The sequence below is a fragment of the Lethenteron reissneri genome, chromosome 25, assembly GCF_015708825.2.
Source record: "Lethenteron reissneri isolate LAM-NWPU_2019-01 chromosome 25, ASM1570882v1, whole genome shotgun sequence".
Taxonomy (NCBI): Eukaryota; Metazoa; Chordata; class Hyperoartia; order Petromyzontiformes; family Petromyzontidae; genus Lethenteron; species Lethenteron reissneri.
Window position 1 is genome coordinate 4,395,436 of NC_083803.1, and position 23,831 is coordinate 4,419,266.

Here is a 23,831-nt window from a genome sequence, read left to right on the forward strand (position 1 = left end):
ACACAGAGGTAGTGCGAGAAGAGTTTGGCGTGCTTTTGGAAAGCTGAACTTGACGGTGAAAAGTAAACGAGCAAATGTGGCCAAAGAAGAAAGTTTTCGATCGGCGCGCAAGGAAAACGACCTCTGTTGTGTCAAAACTGTTTGCGTGCACTCTCACAACGCCGACAACACTCAGGGAAGCCTCAACCGTCCGTACCTTGACAAGCCCAACGAGCGTGTTCATTCACGTACCTTACGCGTGTACCTCGACGAAAAACACATGACATAATTGCAAAATACGTTACCGCAATTCAAGTAATTATCAAAGCGTTTGTATCCATCAGAAGGCCCCAACATCATCGTGGTGGTGGGAGACAGCCTCTCCACGGGACAGGGAGTGTTGACTTCCCACAAAGCGGCAATCGTTTTATCGACCCTGGACGGACGATGGGCCGAGTTGACCCCCTGGGACCAGGATTTGATCCCCTAGGACCGACCAGGATTTGACCTCGCGTCCTCTGATCACGGTGAATCATTGCCACCTCTCGAACCAGGAGACTTTGGCTCAGTGCTGCAAACTTTGGGCATCGGGCCCACCCAATCACCCAACCACTTCGATTATCATGATTATTGAAGGAAGCAGCTGACTTGAGCCGGAGGGGCATGAATTAGCGGGGGGGGGGGGGGGGGTGGAGTCAGCTCTAACCCCACCGCAGCTGCCTTTATAAACAACGCATCCGCGGGCGGGCAAACCACCCCGGCACCGCGGCCGTCCGGGACGGGCCAGCTGCCCGCTACGCGCCAGCTCCCACATCCCTCGAGAATCCGACAGGCGAAAAAACGTGAGTACTGTACAACAGACTTCGGCAAAGAAAGCACAACGTAGTTGCAATTGGCAATTTGATCTGTTTGTGGAAAAGCGTGGAAATGATGTGACCTCGCAATGAAATGTTCGTAAAGTTAAACGCGCATGGCAACCTACCAACATAGCGGCCCGCGTCGATTTAGTTTTAAGCATGGGTTTAAGGTGCGCTCACAAATCCACCGCACCTGGCCATGAACAATCTGACCCCACCGTTGACAAAGAGTTCTCAGATGCGCACTTACACGTCGCATGACGAGGAGAGCGGGTGGCAGCCAAAAAGCAAAATCGCGACCATAGCCCGAAGCGCAAGTTGCGCGCACAGCAGATGTCACGAGCGGCGGGACGCGACCCACGCGTGCGCCCCGGGTTCTGGCTGCCAGCCGAGGGAGCGTTGGGGTCTTGACCGAGGGTGGCCGACACCAGCACCAGCAGCAGCAGCAGCAGGAGGAGGAGAAACGGCAGCGGCCAAGGTGCCCGCGAGCGAGACGCGCTGCGACCCCGAGCGTTAGCCGCACGGTCATCGCCGGAGCGGGCTGATGTGCCAACAACAGCGCTGGTTTGGTTTCCCACGTGACCGTTTATTTTACGAGACATGAACCGTACGTAATCGGATCACGGGATGGGAATACTTTGCCGTTGTCATCACGACCACTGTTTTGTCGCTGCTGTAATGTATATGAGAGAACTTGCAGGGCATCGGGGAACCTTTTTGAGGACACTGCCTAAAATGTTGACTTATTATTATTAAATCTCGTAGCTTTCAGGCAGTATTTGTCAGTGGTGATGATATTGATGGAAACTTGTATTGGCCTGTGTTCCACTGGAGTAGCATGTTTTGCATGGACCCTGGTGCAAATAATAAAATGCCCCCCCTTCCCCCCCCCCGATTGAATTGCCACCGTCTTTGTAGGCAGGGACATTGTCCCTCTGGCCGGTGGGCCCTGGGTGCAGTTGCACATCTTGCACACTCAACAGCCACACCACTGCTGCTATATTCCCATACCATCGCGAATACAGCTCCTGAAATACAGTGGCCATTGTAAACAGGTCACACTTGCTGTGTTGAGCTGCATACACGAGACCCACAACACAGGGCTCCTCCATACACTGGGGTGGCGGGGAGAGCAGCTGCCGCTGCCCTCTGCTCTCTACAATGCCATGCCCATAAATACTTCATAACCTTATTTAAGTCACTTTTTCTGAGTTCGGAGTGCCTTTCTTCTGGCCACCCACACTGCACCACTTAAGACAAATCCCCCGTTCGAATGTAGGATAAATGCCCTCCTCTTCTGACTATGATCAACTCCATTTAAAGTTAATTATATTTGCTTTTCTTTAATAACGTAATCTCAACTCCGTCTCTGGCTTGTAGCATTCTATCCACCAATCCCTGCTATAGTAAGATATAAGAAAAACGTTTCGCTGGCTGGAGGGAGGGCGGTACGGAGGGACATACGGACAGACGGTCACATCCAAAGGATGTACGGGCAGCTAGTAATAATAACAAAACACCTTCAAACGCTCTTGGTGTCCATGTTTCCGGTCATCACGAGGAATATACAACTGTGGTCGTATTTGCATGCTTTCAGGAATGCTAATTTAAATTGCAGCCATCAACATTTTAACAAAAAAACTCTTCCTAAAGCCACGCTGGATCTCCTCGGTGTCGAGATCTATTCTTGGAAACAAGCGTACACCGTCAAGTGCTTGCATGCCAAGTAGCTTCACAGCTTATCGCAGGGCGGTCATGATGTCATGATGCCAAGGGACCGGTTTGCCTGGTTAGTCTAAGCAAGGCCACTGTTGAGACAATATTACAGATTAAATAGAAACCACAAAATATTTGCACAGCCACAGGCAACCCCATTACAATAAAGAGTATCATAGCAAGATACCAAACAAATGAATTGTATTAACTATGCTCGAGTCAAAATGCCAACTTATAACTCCATTAAATCACTAAAGCCTCATTATAACAAATTCCAAACAACTCGAGTAAAATGTCCCACCGCGATCGGTGTTCAAGATTTGGGATAATGCCCGTTGTTCTCATTGATCTCAAGACGATGAGGATGCGCACGTGCGAGGAACACGGTGGCCACTTTTAAACGAATCGTGTTTCGAGAGTCGGCACTGGGTGTCAAGGATTCTGCGAGCCTGCGGCTGGCATTGCCACTCACCGACAATCTCGGCACTCGCAGTACATTCACCGCACACGTCTCGCACATTTATTTTGAGTTAAATTCTCGGTTCATGAACGGGATGTTCACGTCTCATTTTGTACATTGCTTACTTTTTTTTAAAAAATATTCTCTCTGAAAACGTTAATCACACAAAATAAACATTTTAATATTTTTTTGGTTTCCTTTTCAGCGTAAACAATCCCAGGGGGGAAAAAAACACTGTTCCAAATTGGCCATGATATAGGTGGTCTTGGCAGCTGTAGGTACAGTACACAATTGCATTTGCATTTTACGACCGTATAATACGTTTTTCCACAAAAATGAGTTACGAGTGACATCCAGGCGCTGCTGCTGCTGCTGCTGCGGCGGCGGTGGCTTGGTTTCTGTGCCACAGAGAGCGGCCTCAGGAGGTGGGAGCTCCCGGCTCATCAGCAATCCCGGCGTCCGCGAGCAGTGGAAAAGTGCCGAGTGGTAAGAGCCTCCAACGTGCCCTTTCCACGCGTGAAACGGATGCATCGATTAAGCGGTGAAAATCAGCTCTTCCGCTTACATGTAAGCTAATGGGGCAGAGAAGATGGCACGTACAAAGAAGGTACAACAAACAAAAAAATACATTTATCCAGAGAATGGTGAAAGTGAGGCAAAGATAAAATGGTTCTGAAATGGAACCATGGTTCTGAATCATGACACTGGTGGGGGGTGATAAATCGTCCCTCACCTAGTTATTGCAGTTCCTTACATATATTTTCAAGCCACCCATTCGTCTTGATTTTAGTTATGTTTTTGACTCGCGAGTAAAAAAAAAATTTACCCGTAAGTATTGATTTGTCGACCTGTCTCAACCGATTTATAGTTTTGTTCAATGTACACTTTGTTTCTCTTTGCCGTGTGGTTCTGTGCTTTCTTTTGGAGGAGCAGAGAGGTTCCCGATGGCATCCGAAACTTCTGACGGGCTCACTGCAGCTCGGCCTCCGTGCAGGCCCGGTAGCAGAGCTATCGGGGAAGCACCAGACAGAGTAGAAGTCGGAGAAATCGGAGCCGTCACACGCGGGGAACGTGCCCCCGAACAAGCCCAGAAGTTGGAGAGCAACGCAGACTCTTCAGCGACACATGGGGAGCGACGCCTGAATCCGCGGGTTGAAGAATTCCTTCTTCCAGGGTTGGACAATAAGCCAGAAGTGAGCCAAGTGTGGCAAATCGAGATGCAACAGGCGCAACCGATCCTACCAAACGGGTATCACTTGGAGGTGAAACTTCTAATCGTTAAAACAGAGGTAACGAGTGATATATCAGACTGTAGCTATGAAATACACAATTGGGTGGTTCTTTTGACCAAAGTCGAAACGGCAGCCAAATACAACGGGGAAGGCGACACCATTAGCACGACAAATAGAGATGTGCAAGTGATTGTTACTGTTAAAGATAACAAGGTCGACAGGGCAGTAACAATCAAGCACCCACTGAAAGGAGGAGTCAGACTTGCAAATGCTGACCAAAACACAACCGACGTAGGAGCTGAGGATGTTGATGTAGTGACAGGAGTTTTCCCACCGGGTTTCGGACGTGGCACCGGCACAGAGAAAACAGAACAGCTTGAAAACCCGCTCACTTTCCCAAAGATGGAAACTGAAACGAATCACAACAAATTGACCGAAGCGCCGGTTAATGGAAGCACTTTGGCCGAACGTAATTCAAGGTCCGCGATAAAAGCCGCAAATGAAGCGGCCGGTGAAGTTCACGAAAGCGCCCGCGAGATTCCAAAAGCGCTGCAAGCGGTGCCCTCCAATGCCTCCGAGAAAGCCACAGCCAGCGACGCAGCAGAGGGCACCGGGAGCAGGGCTCCACAGTTGGGTGGCGCAGAGAGCGCACCATTATTAAGCTCCACGTCTCCGGAGCAGCGGCGCAGAGCGGTGCGGCGAGAACAGGTCGTAAAAACAGCCATCGCGCCTCCGCCAAGTACGGCGGGGCGCGGCGGGCCTCCTGTTCAAAACGGGGATCGCGCCAAACCGAGGCGAAACACGCAGCCAAAATACGAGGATGTGACAAACGAGGGGCCGAAGCTCAACGCGGGTGCCCACCGGGCAGAGGCAACCGCTCCGGCAGCCGAGAATGTAACTCCCGAAGGCAAATCTTCAAAAGACGACATTAAAGACGTCTGCATTGGCATCCTTCACCGGGTGGACGACACAAACGTAGGGAGCAAACAGTCCATTGCTGCCGGTGCTCGTGGCGCCGACCAGGAGAGTAATTGGGGGGCAATTGAAGTGGCAGAATCTGGGACCCCTGCCAGTAAAGTCACGCAGAGGAGCAAACCTACTGTTGCAGTTGAGGAGGCATCGCCAGCTTGTGGCGGTGTTCCAAATAAAGCATCGCACACGTCAAGCGAAGGAACGCACAGGCGTGATGGAGAGAAAGCGCTGGGTGTGCTGGAATCAAAAGATAAAATAGGGGTGCCAAAAACGGGCGAAATTAAAGAATCAGCCGAGCAGAATTGCAATAACGTAATGAGAACTGACGACGATGCCATGGAAAGACGCAGCTTCGACGAATCCAAACAGATGGAGAATGGTTCCATTTCCATTTCACCCGAGTCACCACCTTTTAAGACACCAAAGCAATCAACCACAATGCAGAGCGGTGTCCAAGTGGCATTGCCCGAACTAGCCCCAAAACAAGATGTCGCTCAGGGCAGTGATGAAGTTAAAACCGATAAAAGGGTCCCTTTGCTGTCAAACACCACTCTCACAGAGACCAAAGGCAACATCTGGTCTGAGGAGGCTATTTCCGAAGCCACCACAGATGTGTCAGCCCATGGAATCACCCCGGCTGACGTCCATTGCAGAGACACGGAAGCAAAACCCAAAAAAGGATTCTTTTCAATTTTCTCTTTTGAAAAAGAAAAAAAGTCACGTCAAACAGCGGCAACAAATGCAGCCAATAATAAGCCAAACTCTACGAGCAAAAATGAATGTTCTGCAGCCACAGCTGCAGAAAGGAATGCTGAATTAATGGCCATAAAACCTGACGAGGATGTGCATGGGACGGCGGGAAAAGGTTTGAACTCGGTAGATTTCACCGACACACAGCAGAACTCGTGCCACCCTGGAGTCCCGTTAGAAGCGGCCAACACACTGGCATCATCAGCTGGTGGTCCTGCATTTTCTACGGATATTCCTACACAGAAAAGTCACGAAGATTCCATCGATACAGCCAAGGAGCGTGAAGAAAATGCAAAAGTCACCTCTGATAACGTGGTGCACGGAACAGATGGTGGGTCTGAACTTTTCCCATGTGACGAGTCAGTGGGCGAGCCTCTAAACGCGCAGTCCCAACTCTGGCCCCGAGTAGAAGAGGCCTCTTCTGATGGTGCTGCAGCTGAAAAAGAGAGCCCTGGAGGACTGACCATGGAAAAACCTCCCGAGAAGCGATGGGGGTTCTTCTCGTTTTTTCCCTTCGCCAGGTCCACCTCGAACAGCACACCCCCACAGAGCCCACAGCCGGGCTCAGACATGGCCCAGGAGGTGTGCGGAAACACGGTTCAAAGCAGCGCCGATTTACAAGGCAGCCCTGATGATGGTACAACCCCCAGCACCGCATGGCCAAGTACGAACCAGAAAATAACAGTGACACTCTGAAGGAACAAAATCAGCAGCATTCCGAGAATTCATCGACTGATACAGAACAGCCAGAGATTGACAATGCAACCGCGATGTCTCGCGAGGGCACCTCCGATAAAAACACGCGGCGGGAGGTAATGACAGCCGTGTCGGGGGGCAATGCAAGGAGAAGTAGAATGCCGAGATGCAACTCGAGCAGACTCGGAAGCCCCAGGTGAACCCATTCCTTTCAAATGCAGCGCTCGCACAGCAAAGTCTGAAGCGGAGGCAAATATCGAAAAACCCATTGACAGGGGTTCCGACAAATCAAGCAGCCCAGAAGAGCCACAGGTTGCCGAAACAATCAATGAAAACGCTGCAGTTAAATCTTCCGACAAGACATCTGCGACTGGACCGGAAGGCAAGGCTAGCAGAGGCTTCTTTACACTGTTTTCCTTCAGCAAGTCCACCAGTAAATCGGATGTTTCTGAAACAGAAGAACACACGAACCCACCGGTGAGCTGCAGCGAAGAGGAGCTACTGGGAGAGGGAGAATTCCTCGCCGCGGGCAGCCCGATGGACGAGGAAAAGAACGGGACACCGGTGGGTACGAGCCAAAACAAGAAGACATCCAGTTTCTGGTTCTTCCCTGATATTGGCTTCACAGAACCCAAACCGGAAGAACCGACGAGTTAAAGCAATTAGGTTACAGTCCATCATTGCGGCAATGTATTCCCGCCCCTCCGATTCACAGTTGGCCACGTACGGTGTGAAATAAGTTCCAACATACATACAATATGTAGGCTAATGATGTTTGATGGGGTTTTTAAAATTATAGTTTGTTACAATATATGAAGTTGCAAAAAATGATAGTTTTTTTCGGGAAAATATATCATTATTCTCTATCCACTGCTGGTTGAAGGCCTCCCCCTCACACCATTGCCTTTCCTCACGCCATCCCCCACAGCCCAGTACCACTGCAGTGATGAAGGATGATTACAATCTGTCGACTGGGAACTGTTTACGTACATTTTTTTAAGCCCACAGCTTGATACCATTCAACATGTAACTAATATCATGGCAGGACCTCCTTTGCCAGGACCAAAATATCATAATCATGATAATATGATAAAACCGTTTGAGACGAGGCTCAAAAGAAAGCTATCTCTGGTGTGGGCCAATCAGTTTCAATGACAATGCATATATTATCAGAGTATGTTTTTTGTTTGCATTCTGACCACAAGCATTGTGGTTAATGCAGACATGATTCATCGTAAAATGTTTCAGTTTGGTGTTATAACATCTTAACACCTGTTTTGTTGCCAGAAAAAAAGGGGGAAAACCTATCATCATTTAACTAAACGTCGTATACTTAAAACGTGTCCTGGCAAGTGCATCGTAAGTCATGCATGATAAGTGAATTCCGAGTCAAATATCTTCTCAATACCAAATTCCCAACGTGAGCATATACAAGCAGCCATTCGAAATGCAAGCTCTGGAGTGAGTCTGCACGTGTGTGTACGCATGCGTATTTACCAATCTCCAGGGCCGCAATGATGCGACTCCCCTGGTGATTTGATGCACTGCATCGGTAACGATTCAATTCTTCAATCAAATTGTATGTGGGGTTGGGGGAGTGGTAGTTGCCCTCATGATAGCAAATGGGAGTGAATTTATTTAAGATTAATTCTGGAAAAGAAAATGCATCACTTTTTACCTCTGTAATGTTCCGATATGTTCCACTCTCGATAGGCAAGACATTTGCATTGCTATAAATGTGTAAGGCATTAAAACGTGTGCTCTTGCCACGCATAAAGAAAACATCCTTCGCAAATTAACATGCAATAATAAATCATGCCATTTTGCAAGCATCAATACCAAATTTGGTAAATATTTTGTATTTTATCAACATCGTCAAACCCCTGCCGGTTGAAGGACTCCTTAAGGCATTGCTTTGTATTTTATGCCTGTCAAAAATGAAAGAATATCGTGTCTGCATTAGATTTCGAAACACCTTCAATATTCAATCTGCTTCTCGACTCTGTGAATGATTTTTTGAGATGCCTGAATGCTTTATATGCAGAGGCTATTTCATTAATAGGTTTAATATGCATGCACTGATTCAGAATAATAATGTATCTTACATTGTGCTTTGTGTTTCACTACTTTGTTTTTATCCTGTTTTAGTTTCTCTTGGAAATTACATTATTCACATGGGCTCTCAAATAGTTTTACATAAAGAGTAATAGTTTATTGATATGGAAATCATGTATGACACTGACCCACTGTATTGCAATGCTTGTTGACAACTGGCAGTTCAACCCAATAACCAGCATTTACCATGGTCTTTTCATAGTAATACTAATAATTATTCAACCTGTAACGTGCCACAGTATTTGCTCACTCGCAACGAGAATGAGACGGTGAGAGCCAGAACCAAATACCTCCAAGCTCTGTGGTCCTCTTTGTAATGTGTTATTGGCCAATTAATATATTTTTTACACGTGTGAGAAAACCCACAACATGTGTGGGGGGGGGGGGGGCAACACTACCCAATGTCAGTGTGTTGAACTTCTTTCGCACCGTACGTAGCGAACCGTGATAATCGGTGGTGCGGGAACTAATCGGAGATGGAACAGGTGGAGTTCACATTTGCCGTACCGTATTCTCCTGGCAAGCCATGGTATGGCACCTCGACACCCACGGGAATGGAGTTTTACAACATTTATATGAGCCACCAACGCTTGCCTCCACAGCGATGGATTACATGCGCATGCGACCACCGCCCAGAGAGAATATTTATGTCCAATCACAGCTCTTAGCATTTTTCCTTGACAGGCCCTTCAGATGTCAGAGTTCTATGTCAAGAGCACTGCAGCATATTTATAAGATAGGGTATGACTTCTGCTCATCTTTATCTACGAACTAAAATTTTTATATGTAGTTTGGCTTCAATTCACAAAAAAAATCAAAACCATTTTAAGATGTACAATGTTTATTACCCAAGTTTCAATGTAATTATCAGACAAAATGTATACATTTTAACAAATACTCGCCAAAAACTTGATGAAGTACATAATACATCTAAGTGCACATCTGCACCCTCGTTCGCCAATACCGAAATTAAGGCTTGCCGAATAAGTCAAGTGTAATAGATACAATTATAGAAGAAAAAAGCACAAAACAGATGATAACATTTTACATTTCACATCATATCCGTGAAATCTTAAACGTATTGAGTCCAGTGAACACCTTCCATCGGTATCCTGCAGGTGATCTCGGCACCTGCCGCATCATCATCAGGGCATCCCGGTGTAGGGCAGCTTCATTGGGTAGATCGGCCCGTAGCGATCCTTGTGCCAGAGCAGCTTGCGTTCAAGGAAGCGCACTGTGTCAACTGTGAGCACCAGCGTGTGGTACTTCAGCATGCTGTACACGTTCAGCCCTGCAACATGACGGTGTGGTAAGCAGGGGTGCACGACATCAATCGTCCATGACCAACGACAACTTTGGGCGTGCACAGCCACCACCGCCATCGCGCAGACTGCCATGTCAGCATTTAAAAAAGACATTAAAAACTAGATTACCTGGCTGTCCAGGCTAAATGGGTTTAGGCTCGGACGTTTCTTTTATCGTCTGGGTCTTTTTTTAAGGCTATTTCAAGTGTGCTATAAAATAGCTTACCCAATGCAGGCATCACAGTGATGGTCTTCAGTTTTTCTGTTGCCTCCAGGATATTCTCTGGCATCTGTTCATTCCTACAAAAACATTCAAAGTAAACAATCATTGCGTTCATGGTCTTCACTTACGGCTTTATATACACAATCCTTCATTGGACATTAGTTAATTGTTTAAAAAAAAAAACTCACGTAAACAATCTGTCATTGTGTTTTGAATGTCCCACATTTTAAGCAGTTGTATCGTGGTACTGTTAAAACGACGCTGAAGTGAGACGTAACGAAAACGAAGAACGATCACAAAGGCACATCTCTCGTGGCACTCACACGTCCACGATGAGGACGGAGTCGCCCCATTGTCTGTACTCCGCCAGGTCGAGCAGGTACTGGGGGTCGGCCGTGGGTATGTCCAGGGAGTCCACGATGTGCAAGTCATCCTGCGCATACATCATTTCTGTAGAACTGATTTTTGTGTTTAGTTGTCCTTCACCCGCACCTTCGATTAGCACAGTTGGCTAAGTACGGTGCGAAAGCAGTTCAACATACGTACGTACATCATGCACCGACACCATCATTTTATTTAAAGCACACCTCGAGCTCTGTATGACCCTTTGTCAATCCAATGCCGGATGAGGGCCTCTCCACACCATGTGGGTCATGGGGGTTATTTAACCCATGCCTGTCAACCCCTTATCAATGCCTACCTTATTACAGACCAATTTAGACCTTATTGGTCACCCTGTGCCCTTATACATCTCAACGTTCATCCTACAAATTCCAATCACAAGGGAGAGGCACAAACAAATAGACAAAAACAATGGGTTTTTTGCCCGTATTGAAATGGCTATATGTCGTATGGACCTGAAAACTCAATTTCCCTGTACAAGAATATGGGTAAACCATGTGGGTTGACAGGTATGTTAACCATACTTCACCATTCTGGCCAGTGTGGAATGTTGAAGGTAGGGAATATAGTCGTAGGAGCAGAGCCACAGCACAATGGATTTTGTTGCACTGCCGACCCACATTGCATTATTCAACCCCAATTACTCTTATATAACTGTTTCAAGTATCAATAGGAAAGCAATGCCTCTGTCGAACGAAGCGGACCGTACCTGTGCGTGCTTTACACTGAGGGCAACTGTGAGGCCCTTGACGCGAACCTTCATAGGAAGCATGTAGTAGTAACTGATCGGGCCCCGAGGGCCGTGCGCCACGCCACCTGCCGCACACGGTGTCGCATCACATTAACCAAATGCCACCTCACACCACTGCGCACCACTGGCGAGAACTAACACAGGACGAAGAAATGCGTCAGCCACACGTGCTTTCAAGATCACACCACCAAACTGCATCACCGTGCTGCATCAGCGAGCGCTAACACAAAGGCACAAGCGTGCCATCCTCACCTCCTTTCCAGATCGGGGACCGGATGCTGCCGTGCCGTGCGCGTCCGCTGCCCTTCTGATTCCACGGCTTGCGACCACCGCCACGCATCTCAGCGCGTGTCTTCGCTTTCGCGTAGCTCTGTGAATGTTGACAGGTCACACGTGTGCTGAGGGCATCGATGTAGCCACAACCAGTAAGCTGAACAGTATCTCTGGCGCTACTGTAAATGCGTACAACATGGGTGCTGGAAAATTTTTTTTATAAACTGCACGCATATTAAGTTTATATTTGCTGCGAAATAGAGCACTCACAATCCTCTTGAAAGTCTTCTGCCATATTAAGACTTGATGTAGGATGTCAAGCCTAATGAGAAAACAGAATGTTAAAAATGTTAATAGCAGAAATACATGAACAAAAACACCATTACGAATTATGACAGTCCCCGTATGGGTACAAAAGACTACACCAGCTGACCTCAATGAGCCATTCTTTTAATATAACTGGTTGCATCCCTCCTGACTTTCCACACTAATTTCCGTGAATTGCATTGGCTCAAAATTCACAAAACTTGATGACAACTCAGATGCTCTTTAAAGTTTAACAGAGACATTTAGCACAATGTACAATTTAATAAGGAGTGGATCTGTGACAAAGTGGTTCCCACACTGCACTATGAACCTGATGACTACATTTAATCCCAGGCCATGGCTGAAATCAGTGCCAAGTGTATCTGTACCAACTCACACTGCGTGAAGTAAAAACAACCCCCATGACAAGAACGGATTGACAAAGAGCTATAAATACAATATAACAATTTAATAACCACCAACAGAATATGTGAACTCAACACATTGGTCATGCATATTGCCTTAAAAGAAAAAGTGCATATTAAGTGACATTTTTGGCAATGGCTCGTGATTTAAATATGAAGGGCCATCGGCAAAAACGTTGCCTATTTTTCATTTTAAGGCAATTTTATTGATGTGTAGAATTTTTTGTTATTTGTACTTAAGCACAACTGCCAACACAGTATCACCACATAAATTACCGGATGGCAATAGCGTCTAACAGCAAATACTGCTTCACCAATCAATGCACAAAAATCGCACGCAATGGGACAAAGTGTATTTGCGTCACTGTGTGCGCCACAAGAAGAGCGAGGAATGGGGCCGCACCGTGGGGGGACACCGAACACGTCCGGGTGGAGTTCGACGAGGCCCAACTGATCGACATCAAAACCGCGCAGAGACTCCAGCCATGCCTGGCGCATGGGCGCATACACGGGGGCGGCCACCTCGCAGGGCCACACCACAGACTCTTTGGTAGAAAGGGTGGAACGACACGCGCACAAGATTGAGTCTACGCACATGCTTTCTAAAATATAACCTAAATAAATTAGTAAAAAAAGACGGATTATTTAACACAATGCATCATTTGGTTTTTAGTAAGAACATCAAATATGGCACACACAGACGCCTTAAATGTAAAGAATTAAATTAAACTTTGAAGAGTTAAAAATGGAAAAACACATTCTCACCAAAAAAAATGGTCAGCCTATTCTCTTTGAAAAAGTTGTAATTATGAGATAAACATATCAGTGACAAAAAACAAAATTTCCTTTCCCATAAAGGCAGAACTGAAATGACAGCAGGAATGGGCTTCATGGGAAACTGCCAAGGCTGTCATTCCGTGGAAGGAAGTTGTCACAGCTCATCATTCTCTTCTAAAGGGTAGCCTATGGCAGAAAGTGACTCAGTCGAAATTATTCTCTCCCACAAATTGCAGGAGCAATGTCTGGCAATTAGTGGCCTCGTTCATTTCAAGGGGCATTACTGTTCTTTCCAATGCTATAATTCCTAGCAAAAAAACAGCATAATTTTTGCTTGATTTTAGAATACCAATCAAAGATGCATTTTTTTTATCCGAGCTCCAGGTGGGCAACTAACATGTAATAATCAAGCCTCTCCTACACTGTTGGGAACGCCTGTCATTGTAATTTACATGCTATTACCAATAAACAACAATGTTGTTACATTGGAAAAAAATATCTGAGTCAATGGAACACCTTTTGGACAAAATTACGTTTTCAAGAACACAAGTTTTATTTTGTATTTTTTTTACGTCCTTAACAGATGCATGTAGCCTGGGCTTCATATAAACTTGGAAGTGTGTAGATCAGCGACTCGGAAAATATTCCCACACCCGACACACATAATCCATTATCGCTCTCCCTATGGCTATGGCTACTAGTCACATGCCTACACCAATCTACCAGCGACCCAGAATATCGTCCGTAATTACTGCCGTGCTTACAGTATTTTCCAGGCCAGAGAATTGTGAATTACTTGTACTCAAAAATGGGCTGTGACATAAAGTGTCACGGCTATTGGGGGTAACGAGGTTAATTGCAACTGTTTGCTCAACCAGACAGTAGAGTCAAGACAACATTGTCATTTCATGTCAGGCAAACGAATTCAGGTGGTCAGATTATAATACTTTAGAGCATAGATGCATTAATAATCGAGTACAACGGTTTCAGACCAGGTCCAATTAAAGTGCAAGCATCATGGATGGGTAGAAGGATTGGGGGAACACGTGGGTACCTGGGTGGGCTGCATGGCATAGGCTGGCGTGACTGACCACGGCAGGTAATTTTGGCCCCACTCCAGCCAACAGCAACTACATCGGCAAAAATAACAACACCACCAACAAAAACGTATGAGTTCATATGCACGGCTTGAATCTTGAATCAAGCCAACCCATCATTCTAGATTTGAAGCTTTCGTGACTGCAAGGATTCATACTCTTAGGTAATTCATACTCGTAGGTAAAAAATAAAATGAATAAAAATAAAAATCACGACGTTTCGGAGGCAACACAAGCCTCCGTCTTCAGGTGGAACCGTCACAGCACGATTGCTGTATCAAGTAAAGAAAAAAAACCTAAGAGTACCAACCCATCATACCACTAAGGTTCATAAATTGAGAAGATAAAAATTACAACCAACTCCACGACAGGTACGTGAAATGTACAATACTAGCTTGGTATGGCGATTAGCACCGTCAGATACTGGCCACTATGAAACGCCAGACACACCTAGGCACAGAGCTTGAAACCTGAGTGGTATGAGCTAAGTTTCTCCGACATGACCCCTAAACCACCAGGCCACCTCGTCGCGTCCACAACCTATCCCTCTACCCCTCGACTCATAACTCATTATCTCCACTCACCCCTGACCCCTCTCCACTCACTCCTGTATTCATAGCCCCCTGCGCTCTCTCCCATAACATTCCTCACCCTCTCATCTCACTCTCCGCCCTCTCCCTCACCATGCACGCTCTCTCTCTTCTCCACTCACCCTCCACCCTCTTCCCAACTCTCTCCCCTCACCACCTCTCCCCTCACCATGCACCCTCTCTCGTCTGACCCTCACCCTCTCTCCCCTCACCATGCACCCTCTCTCCCCTCACCCTCTCTCCCCTCACCACCTCTCCCCTCACCATGCACGCTCTCTCTCTTCTCCACTCACCCTTCACCCTCTTCCCAACTCTCTCCCCTCACCACCTCTCCCCTCACCATGCACCCTCTCTCGTCTGACCCTCGCCCTCTCTCCCCTCACCACCTCTCCCCTCACCATGCACCCTCTCTCGTCTGACCCTCGCCCTCTCTCCCCTCACCACCTCTCGCCTCACCATGCACCCTCTCTCGTCTGACCCTCACCCTCTCTCCCCTCACCACCTCTCCCCTCACCATGCACCATCTCTCGTCTGACCCTCACCCTCTCTCCCGTCACCACCTCTCCCCTCACCATGCACCCTCTCTCCCCCAACCACCTCTCCCATCGCCCTCTATCGCCTCAACTCTCTCCCCTCACTCTGCACCCTCTCTCCTCTCACACACCTCACCCTGCACCTCTCTCGCCTCTGACCACCTCTCACCACCTCACCCTGCACCCTCTCTCGTCTCACCCTCTCTCCCATCATCCTGCACCCCTCACCCTGCACCCCTCACCCTGTACCTCTCACCCTGCACCATATCTCCGCTCACCACCTCTCCCATCGCCCTCTATTACCTCAACTCTCTCCCCTCACCCTGTACCCTCTCTCCCCTCACCACCTCTCCCCTCACCCTGCACCCCTCACCCTGCACCCTCTCTCGTCTGACCCTGCACCCTCGATCGCCTCAACTCTCTCCCCTCACCCTGCACCCTCTATCACCTCAACTCTCTCCCCTCACCCTGCACCCCTCATCCTGCACCCTCTCTCGTCTGACCCTGCACCCTCTATCGCCTCAACTCTCTCCCCTCACCCTGCACCCTCTATCGCCTCAACTCTCTCCCCTCACCCTGCACCCCTCACCCTGCACCCTCTCTCGTCTGACCCTGCACCCTCTATCGCCTCAACTCTCTCCCCTCACCCTGCACCCTCTATCGCCTCAACTCTCTCCCCTCACCCTGCACCCCTCACCCTGCACCCTCTCTCGTCTGACCCTGCACCCTCTATCGCCTCAACTCTCTCCCCTCACCCGGGGCGCGGCGCCCCGGAGTTGTGCCGCCAGCAGCCCGAGCATCACGTCGCGATCCCCGCTGCAGCACCACGAGGGCTCGAGGTCAAGCGCCGGTCTTCTACTTCCGGGGTCGCGGACAGCGACATAACTCAACATTTTATTTTAGTCACAAAAATATTAAATTATTCCTCTATTGAAAGACAGTTCAATCCGACGTTATATTTAATACAAGTCAAGGCAAAAAAATAAACTGTTGTAACTTGTGTATTGTTGGCGGCTACTCAAAAGTGTATCCGGTTCGCGGACTGCCCGTTCACGGGGGGGAGGGTTCGTATCGATATCATTTAAAACAACTTTATTAAAATCGATTCACGCGGTAATGGCACGGTTATTATTAAGCTCATCGATTGTTTGGAACGCACACGACGCATGTTCAAACTCGACCTTTTGCCATCGCAGACGGCACGAGACGCCGTTCAACGCAAACGAGACGCAGCAACGCAACCGAGCGGCTGCATGACGAAAATCGATTCTCGAAGTTTCGATTCCATTTCGGAATCGAATCGGATCGCGTCTGGATCGTCACACGTGCGGCGAGAGGACGGCAGGCGGAGTGGGGCCCAGGCGAGCATTGTCTGGGAGACGCTGCGAGCAGGACACGGCGAGAGGACATCCCTCCACCGCACGTCCCCCCGTGTGAGAGAACATGTTCTACCATGTGAGTGCCTCGCGTTAGGCGGCCAGGGACATCGCCTTAGCGAGACTCTGGAGGACCCAGGGCCCTGGTTCAACCAGGGGCGTTGTGGAGTCCCGGTGACTTCCAATGGTGTAAATCAGTTGTGACCTGATTCTAGATTTGAAGCTTTCGTGACTGCAATGATTCATATTCTTAGGTTTTTTCGGTAAAGTCACGTAGGTAAAACATCAAAATTAATAAAATAAAATAAAGATCACGACGTTTCGGAGGCAACACAAGTCTCCGTCATCAGGTGGGACCGTCACAGCCAGATTAGCTGCATCAAGTGACAATTTTGATGTTTTACCTACGTGACTTTACCGAAAAAACCTAAGAATACAGTTCTGACCTGGTTACATTAAATATGATAATTGGTTTTTTACCCTTTTATCTGGCAACAAAACTGACACCTTTTTTACAAGGAGTCATGTTTGCATAGACCACAATACCTGCAGTCATAATGCAAACAAAAACATAACTCTGATAATGTAAGTTCATTGGTCCACACCCGAGACAGCTTTCCTTAGGTGTCAGTTTTGTTGCCAGATAGAAGGGTAAAAAAACAATTATCAGCTTTCCTTAGAGCCTAGTCTCACATGGTGTTGGACTGCGCCTTTTGGCGTCATCTGGTCCAACACCATGTGAGACTAGGCTCTAAGGAAAGCTGTCTCGGGTGTGGACCAATCAACTTCAAGGACAGTGCATACATTATCAGAGTTATGTTTTTTGTTTGCATTATGACTGCAGGTATTGTGGTCTATGCAAACATGACTCCTTGTAAAAAAAGGTGTCAGTTTTGTTGCCAGATAAAAGGGTAAAAAACCAATTAGATGTTTTCTTCTGGCAAATGAGGTTCCAATGGTACATTAAATATTACTTGGACTGTGATGGGGCTCCAGCTGTTCGAGGATTACTGGGTACTGTGGCTGAGTACATGGGGCCTCGGCCGTCGGGTTTAGAGTGGGGACTGACAGAGGCTCCCGTACGCGCGGTCTTTTGAAAATTGGAAATGAGTGATTCTGCGGAACTTTAAAGTGATTAAAAGCTACGACTCTTTGAGTGAAAACGTTTTATTTTTCGAGATGTTCATCGTTTCCTTCCACTTTGTTAGAGATGAATTCATTATTTCCCCCCGTCTCGGATGAAATATGCTGCGACGTTTCGTCGTGTGCATCGGTGGAATCTTTTAGACGTCTCCACGTAGCCGCCACACGTGTGCCCTGTGTACTGTCTGCGTGTTTTGTGTCTCCCGAGCAGATTTCCCTGGAGCATGAGATTCTCCTGCATCCTCGATACTTCGGACCCAACCTACTGAACACTGTGAAGCAGAAGCTCTTCACGGAGGTGGAGGGAACCTGCTCTGGAAAGTACGCGGGGGTGGTCCTCCTTTTAAGACTGGGCCAAGGTCCGGTTGTTTACACGATCCTGTGCTAAAATTCTCGACTTTCAACAGCTATTTCAGAAATCCACTGTCAGATAACGGGCCTCCCCCACTATGGGCGGCTTGTGGGGGTTATTCGACCGAACACAATTTGGCCACATTTAAAATACTCATCCAAAGCCCATTACGTTGCTTCAGTTAACAACAACAACCTTGCACTCTCTGAGTTGTAACATAGAATCTAACGCACTCAACACAAATTCGTCAGTTACATTAATGTTATTAATTGGTGTGATGTTGTTAATTGTTTTTTTACCCTTCTATCTGGCAACAAAACTGACAACGTAATGGGCTTTTGGCATCATCTGGTCCAACCCATGTGAGACTAGGCTCTAAGGAAAGCTGTCTCGGGTGTGGACCAATCAACTTCAAGGACAGTGCACATTATCAGAGTTATGTTTTTTGTTTGCATTATGACTGCAGGTATTGTGGTCTATGTAAACATGACTCCTTGTAAAAAAAGGTGTCAGTTTTGTTGCCAAATAGAAGGGTAAAAAACCAATTATCATATTTTTTTACTGGCAAATGAGGTTCCAATGGTGGCGTGATGTTGTCAAGTTCAAGTTCATTTATTAGGTATAGCCCTGTGAGCCATTCGGCTCTTGAATCGGGTGCAACCGCAACAAACAAAAAACAAAAACATGAGCAAAAAACATCTTAAAGTGAATATGTGACTCATTAGCTCCGTGGGCACCATCTGATGTGTAATGCTGTGTCGCTGCAGGTATGGCTTCGTCATTGCGGTGACCACTATTGACAATATTGGCGCCGGCATGATCCAGCCCGGAAGGGGCTTTGTCCTCTACCCAGTTAAATACCGCGCCATCGTCTTCCGCCCGTTCAAAGGCGAGGTGGTCGATGCCGTTGTCACTCAAGTCAACAAGGTATTTCACAGGTTGGGTTGTGCTACACCCATCATTAAATTTCGATTTAAAGCTTTCGTGACTGCAGGGATTCATCTTCTTGGTTCTTTCGGTAAAGTCACGTAGAAGGGGAGACCTGGTCTTCACCTGAGGACGGCTGCTTGCGTTGTGGCCGAAACGTCGTGAGAATTGTTTTGTTATGTTTTATTTTTATTATTTTATTACTTCCCTTCTACGTGACTTTACCGAAAGAACCAAGAAGATACACCTATCATTGTTCAACTATAATATCGGAATGTTTTCATGAATTTTGGGATTATGTCCAAGGATCTGATGTCAATTATTTAGCATGACTGTAATGAGGTGTACAAGATGACCAGCATAGAATTAAACTATTAAATTATCGTCACTTGCCTCCACCCCCAGGTTGGCCTGTTTACGGAGGTCGGCCCAATGTCTTGCTTCATCTCCAGACATGTAAGCATTGGTTGTAACATGATGCACAGCAACGGCAGATATGTTACCTGTGTAATAATTTACTCGCATATGGATTCGATTGTTCTGGAGGATTTTGAAGTTGTTTTGCAAGTCTTTGTTAATGTTTGTACTCTTCGTTTTCACAGTCTATTCCATCGGAGATGGAGTTTGATCCAAACTCAAACCCACCGTGTTACAAAACTACTGATGAGGTATTGTGCAGCTGAAATCGCACATCTAACAGTTTGCAAAATTACGACAAATCAGAGTTTATACTTAATTAACGTTTTATTTTAAACAGGACGTTGTCATCCAGCAAGATGATGAAATCAGGCTAAAGATCGTGGGAACAAGAGTTGACAAAAACGACATTGTAAGTGTTGAATACTTAATGCACACACAACTTCATGCACTCAGTATTTTCAAATGTGAATAAATCCATATCTTTAACAATGATAGCGTTAATTTAATGTTCAACTGTATCGTGTGCAATGTATGGTCTGACTTTATCCTTTGTTTATTCAGTTTGCCATCGGCTCCCTTATGGACGATTATTTGGGTAAGTGTATAACCATCTTCTACATTGAAACATAACACTTACGATTATTGCATAATAAGGTGTATAAGACAAATATGTACATAACTTAAGTGTTATGATGAATTGTCATACAAAAGCACACTGTTTAAACTTATGTATGTTTGTTGTTTAGGTCTTGTCAGCTAAATTGCTGCCCTTCGAAGTTGCTGGGATGGCTACAGATTCAACCGTGTTAATATTTTTTTCAATCATAACACACTGGCATAAAATAGAAATAATACTTTGATAGTTTGCATCAACAGAAAATATTATTTGAAAACGGATCTTTGTAGGTTAAATGATAAATGAACATTGTTCAAATGTAAGTTGTTGCTTTTTTATATCTTTGAATAAATGTACATCAGACTAATTGTTGACCTGTCTGTATATACAATTTCATTACATCATGTCTTAATTTAAACAAAATAACGTTTTTTCCCAGAACTTACTCGGTCCTCTTATTCCAAAAATAATGTAGATTTGCAGTTTATAAATAAGGTACAAATTCTTGTAATTCTGAATCCGAATCTTTCTTTAGACTGGAGGAATCTGAACTATGAAGCTTTTTTTCACAGATGTCCCAAAGGACAGTAAACTTAATAGGTGCGTTAAAATGTGCATATACATGGGAAATATTATTCAAGGTCTTAACAGGAGAAAATCGCATTAAATTCACAAAAATATCCGAAATAAATATGCCCCCATGCCATATCAGTGATGGGGGGTTGGAACATACTTCACCAATTTCTGGTTAAATGATTCACACAAAAAACAGTAGGATGTACAAGCACAATGTGCGTGCTTAATATATGTTGATTACAATATGAATAACCCAATGGATATCCATAGTAATGTATATGCGTTCATTAACTCCCTCTGGCCTTTGCACCTCATTGACTCAAAAGTAACATCACATTTTTCCCTCTAAGAATGAAACAGGAGGATTTATCTACAACTCTGGCTCTTGCCTGATGATGCTAGTTGTAATTACCGGCGAATTGTAAATGTGGATTTACTTTCCAACACACCGGTGTGTTGTACTCGTAAGGAATTTGCATGTTTTGTTTTCGTGACAAACCTTGCTAATTGGTGGTGGTGGGTTTAACTACACATATTTACGTGATCTAACCTAAAAAAAAAACTCATGGATAAATTATACTGCTTCTTGGTGAGGATTGAATGGCGTGTAGGATTCAGCACTGGTTCATATCACACTCGCCGCTCGTGTTAAGGGTGTCCAGGTTACCATGTTTTATAACGAAGTGTGTTAAACGCTTTGGAATGTTTGGGAGTACAGAAACAATGCATACCTGTCAACCCATACGGATTACCCGCATTCTTGTACAGGGAAATTGAGTTTTCAGGTCCAGAGTTTTCAAGTCCATATGGCGTATAGCCGTTTAACTACGGGCAAAAAATGGTCTGCGTGTTTCTCCCTGGTGATGGGACTTTGTCGGATGAACGTTTATATTTATAAGGGCATGGGATGGCCAATAAGGTCTGAATTAGTCTAATAAGGTAGGCACTGATACGGGGTTGACAGGTATGGCTATGCTTGTTTTTTTCACGTGTATTAAACTATTATTACACGTGTTTATTGTTACACGCATGATCCCGTTTAGCAATTTGACTATTTTACGACAAAGATCCGCAGTGTGTGAGCACAGCAACAACAAAGTGGATGAGAATAAGTACAGGTTCCTGAAGGAATATCAGAATCTTTATTTTGACTGCAGGAATCCGGTTATAGCTATGAAGATCTTTTCCAAAGATGTTCCAGCAAACAATACAACAACAAAACACCGGTAGGAGTGCAAAATAGAGAAAAAGATATGCAGGTCACTGAAATATAAATAAATACTTGTCATACTCTTTGGTTCTTTCGGTAAAGTCGCGTAGGAATAAAATAAATGAAATCACGACGTTTCGGGCGCAACACAAGTGCCCGTCATCAGGTGGGACAACCACAGCAAGAAACAATTGCTGAAGTGGGCAAAAGGGTCTGCTTGTAACAAGAGGCTATATAACCAGTCACGAAAACTTCAAATCTACTTGTCAGAGTTATGCTGTCAGCAGAGGGCAGTGCAGCGAAATCGCACCGTGTCTGCTTCTACGGCCCCCGCAACGACCAGCGTGGTGAAGTATGGTCACAGAACTGCCCACGGCGTGGAGAAGAGGGTCCTCGTCCAGCAGTGGAGTAACGAAGAGGACTTCACACGACGTAGCTGTCAACCCATGCGGTTTACCCCGTATTCTTGTACATTGAAATTGAGTTTCCAGGTCCACGCGGCGTACAGCCGTTTCAATAAGGGCAACAAAAACATGTTTTGTCTATTTGTGTTTCTCCCATTTGATGGGAATTTGTAGGATGAACGTTGAGATGTATAAGGGGCACGGGGTGACCAATAAGGTTTGAATTGGTCTGTAATCAGGTGGGACACTAATCAGGTGGGACACTGATCAGGGGTTGACAGGAATGACACGTAACTGACGTACAGCACGTCTAACGCTAACACATTCCTGCGTGGGGAGCTGGTAGGAACGTCGGGTTGCTCGGTCAATGGCCTGCAGGGTCAACGGCGGCGTGGTGTATTCCGCAAATATGGCCGACTGAGGGCGGGCACAAGCCGGCGTGAGTAGGTTAAACGTTGAGTTTTATAAGGGCACCACGGGATGACCAGCCCCTCCCCACCCAGCCCCACCCAGCCCCTCCCCACCCTCCTCTTCCCACCCAGCCCCACCCTCCCCACCCAGCCCCTCCCCACTCAGCCCCTCCCCACCCAGCCCCTCCCCACTCAGCCCCTCCCCACCCAACCCCTCCCCGCCACTCCCCACCCAGCCCCTCCCCACCCAGCCCCTCCCCGCCACTCCCCACCCAGCCACTCCCCACCCAGCCCCTCCCCACCCTCCTCTTCCCACCCAGCCCCTCCCCACCCAGCCCCTCCCCACCCTCCTCTTCCCACCCAGCCCCACCCAGCCCCACCCAGCCCCTCCCCACCCAGCCCCTCCCCACTCAGCCCCACCCAGCCCCTCCCCACCCAGCCCCACCCCTCCCATTTTTGGATGCACGACAGACGGACGGACACAATAATCCCCTGTGGACTGGTGGAACCAGGAGGTTCCTACCAGTATACGCACTACGCTTATACATGTGGTGTAGTAATGTATTAAAATAAACACTACGCTTATGTGCTGTAGTAATAATATATTAATATAAACACTACGCTTATAAATGTACTGGACGATATTAAAATAAACAGCTTATAAATATACTGTAGTAATACAATAAACACTACGCTTAAAAATGTACTGTAAGATAAAAATAAACACTACGCTTATAAATGTACTAGAGTATTACAATAAACACTAAGCTTGTAAATATATTGTAATAAAATAAACACGACGCTTATAAATGTATTATAGTATTAAAATAAACACTAAGCTTATAAATGTACTGTAAGTATTAAAATAACCACTACGCTTATAAACGTCCTGTAGTAATAAAACAAACACTAGGCCGATATTTGTGCTGTAAACAACAA

The 23,831-nt window shown here is 46.4% G+C and overlaps 3 protein-coding genes across 3 annotated transcripts; 2 read left to right on the forward strand and 1 right to left on the reverse strand.

The window, feature by feature from the left end:
- Positions 1 to 730: 730 nt before the first annotated feature.
- LOC133346884 (uncharacterized) lies at positions 731 to 6,429 on the forward strand. The gene is made up of 4 exons (XM_061558713.1): positions 731 to 821; positions 3,422 to 3,498; positions 3,946 to 6,281; positions 6,376 to 6,429. Exons 3-4 carry the CDS (start codon positions 3,957 to 3,959, stop codon positions 6,427 to 6,429), a joined length of 2,379 nt encoding a protein of 792 aa, XP_061414697.1. The 5' UTR covers positions 731 to 821; positions 3,422 to 3,498; positions 3,946 to 3,956.
- A 3,171-nt stretch (positions 6,430 to 9,600) lies between these two features.
- Positions 9,601 to 16,341, reverse strand: MRPL4 (mitochondrial ribosomal protein L4). The gene is given in 10 exon segments (XM_061558961.1): positions 9,601 to 10,068; positions 10,308 to 10,381; positions 10,628 to 10,737; positions 11,416 to 11,522; positions 11,710 to 11,827; positions 12,001 to 12,052; positions 12,865 to 13,006; positions 14,293 to 14,368; positions 16,214 to 16,308; positions 16,311 to 16,341. Coding segments are annotated over 10 exon segments (951 nt in total). The 3' UTR covers positions 9,601 to 9,922.
- A 411-nt stretch (positions 16,342 to 16,752) lies between these two features.
- On the forward strand, positions 16,753 to 20,659 carry POLR2G (RNA polymerase II subunit G). The gene is made up of 8 exons (XM_061558962.1): positions 16,753 to 16,913; positions 18,189 to 18,298; positions 19,097 to 19,256; positions 19,662 to 19,712; positions 19,859 to 19,924; positions 20,014 to 20,085; positions 20,238 to 20,271; positions 20,423 to 20,659. Exons 1-8 carry the CDS (start codon positions 16,902 to 16,904, stop codon positions 20,434 to 20,436), a joined length of 519 nt encoding a protein of 172 aa, XP_061414946.1. The 5' UTR covers positions 16,753 to 16,901; the 3' UTR covers positions 20,437 to 20,659.
- The last annotated feature ends 3,172 nt before the right edge of the window (positions 20,660 to 23,831 follow it).

Excerpts from the sequence above, each read along its gene's own strand:
- POLR2G (XM_061558962.1), top strand. Across the intron at positions 18,299-19,096 it reads GAGGGAACCTGCTCTGGAAA|GTATGGCTTCGTCATTGCGG; the intron begins GTACGCGGGGGT and ends GTGTCGCTGCAG. Across the intron at positions 20,086-20,237 it reads GAGTTGACAAAAACGACATT|TTTGCCATCGGCTCCCTTAT; the intron begins GTAAGTGTTGAA and ends TTGTTTATTCAG.
- LOC133346884 (XM_061558713.1), top strand. The coding sequence starts at position 3,957 with ATGGCATCCGAAACTTCTGACGGGCTCACTGCAGCTCGGCCTCCGTGC. Across the intron at positions 6,282-6,375 it reads AAGTCACCTCTGATAACGTG|AAGAGGCCTCTTCTGATGGT; the intron begins GTGCACGGAACA and ends GGCCCCGAGTAG.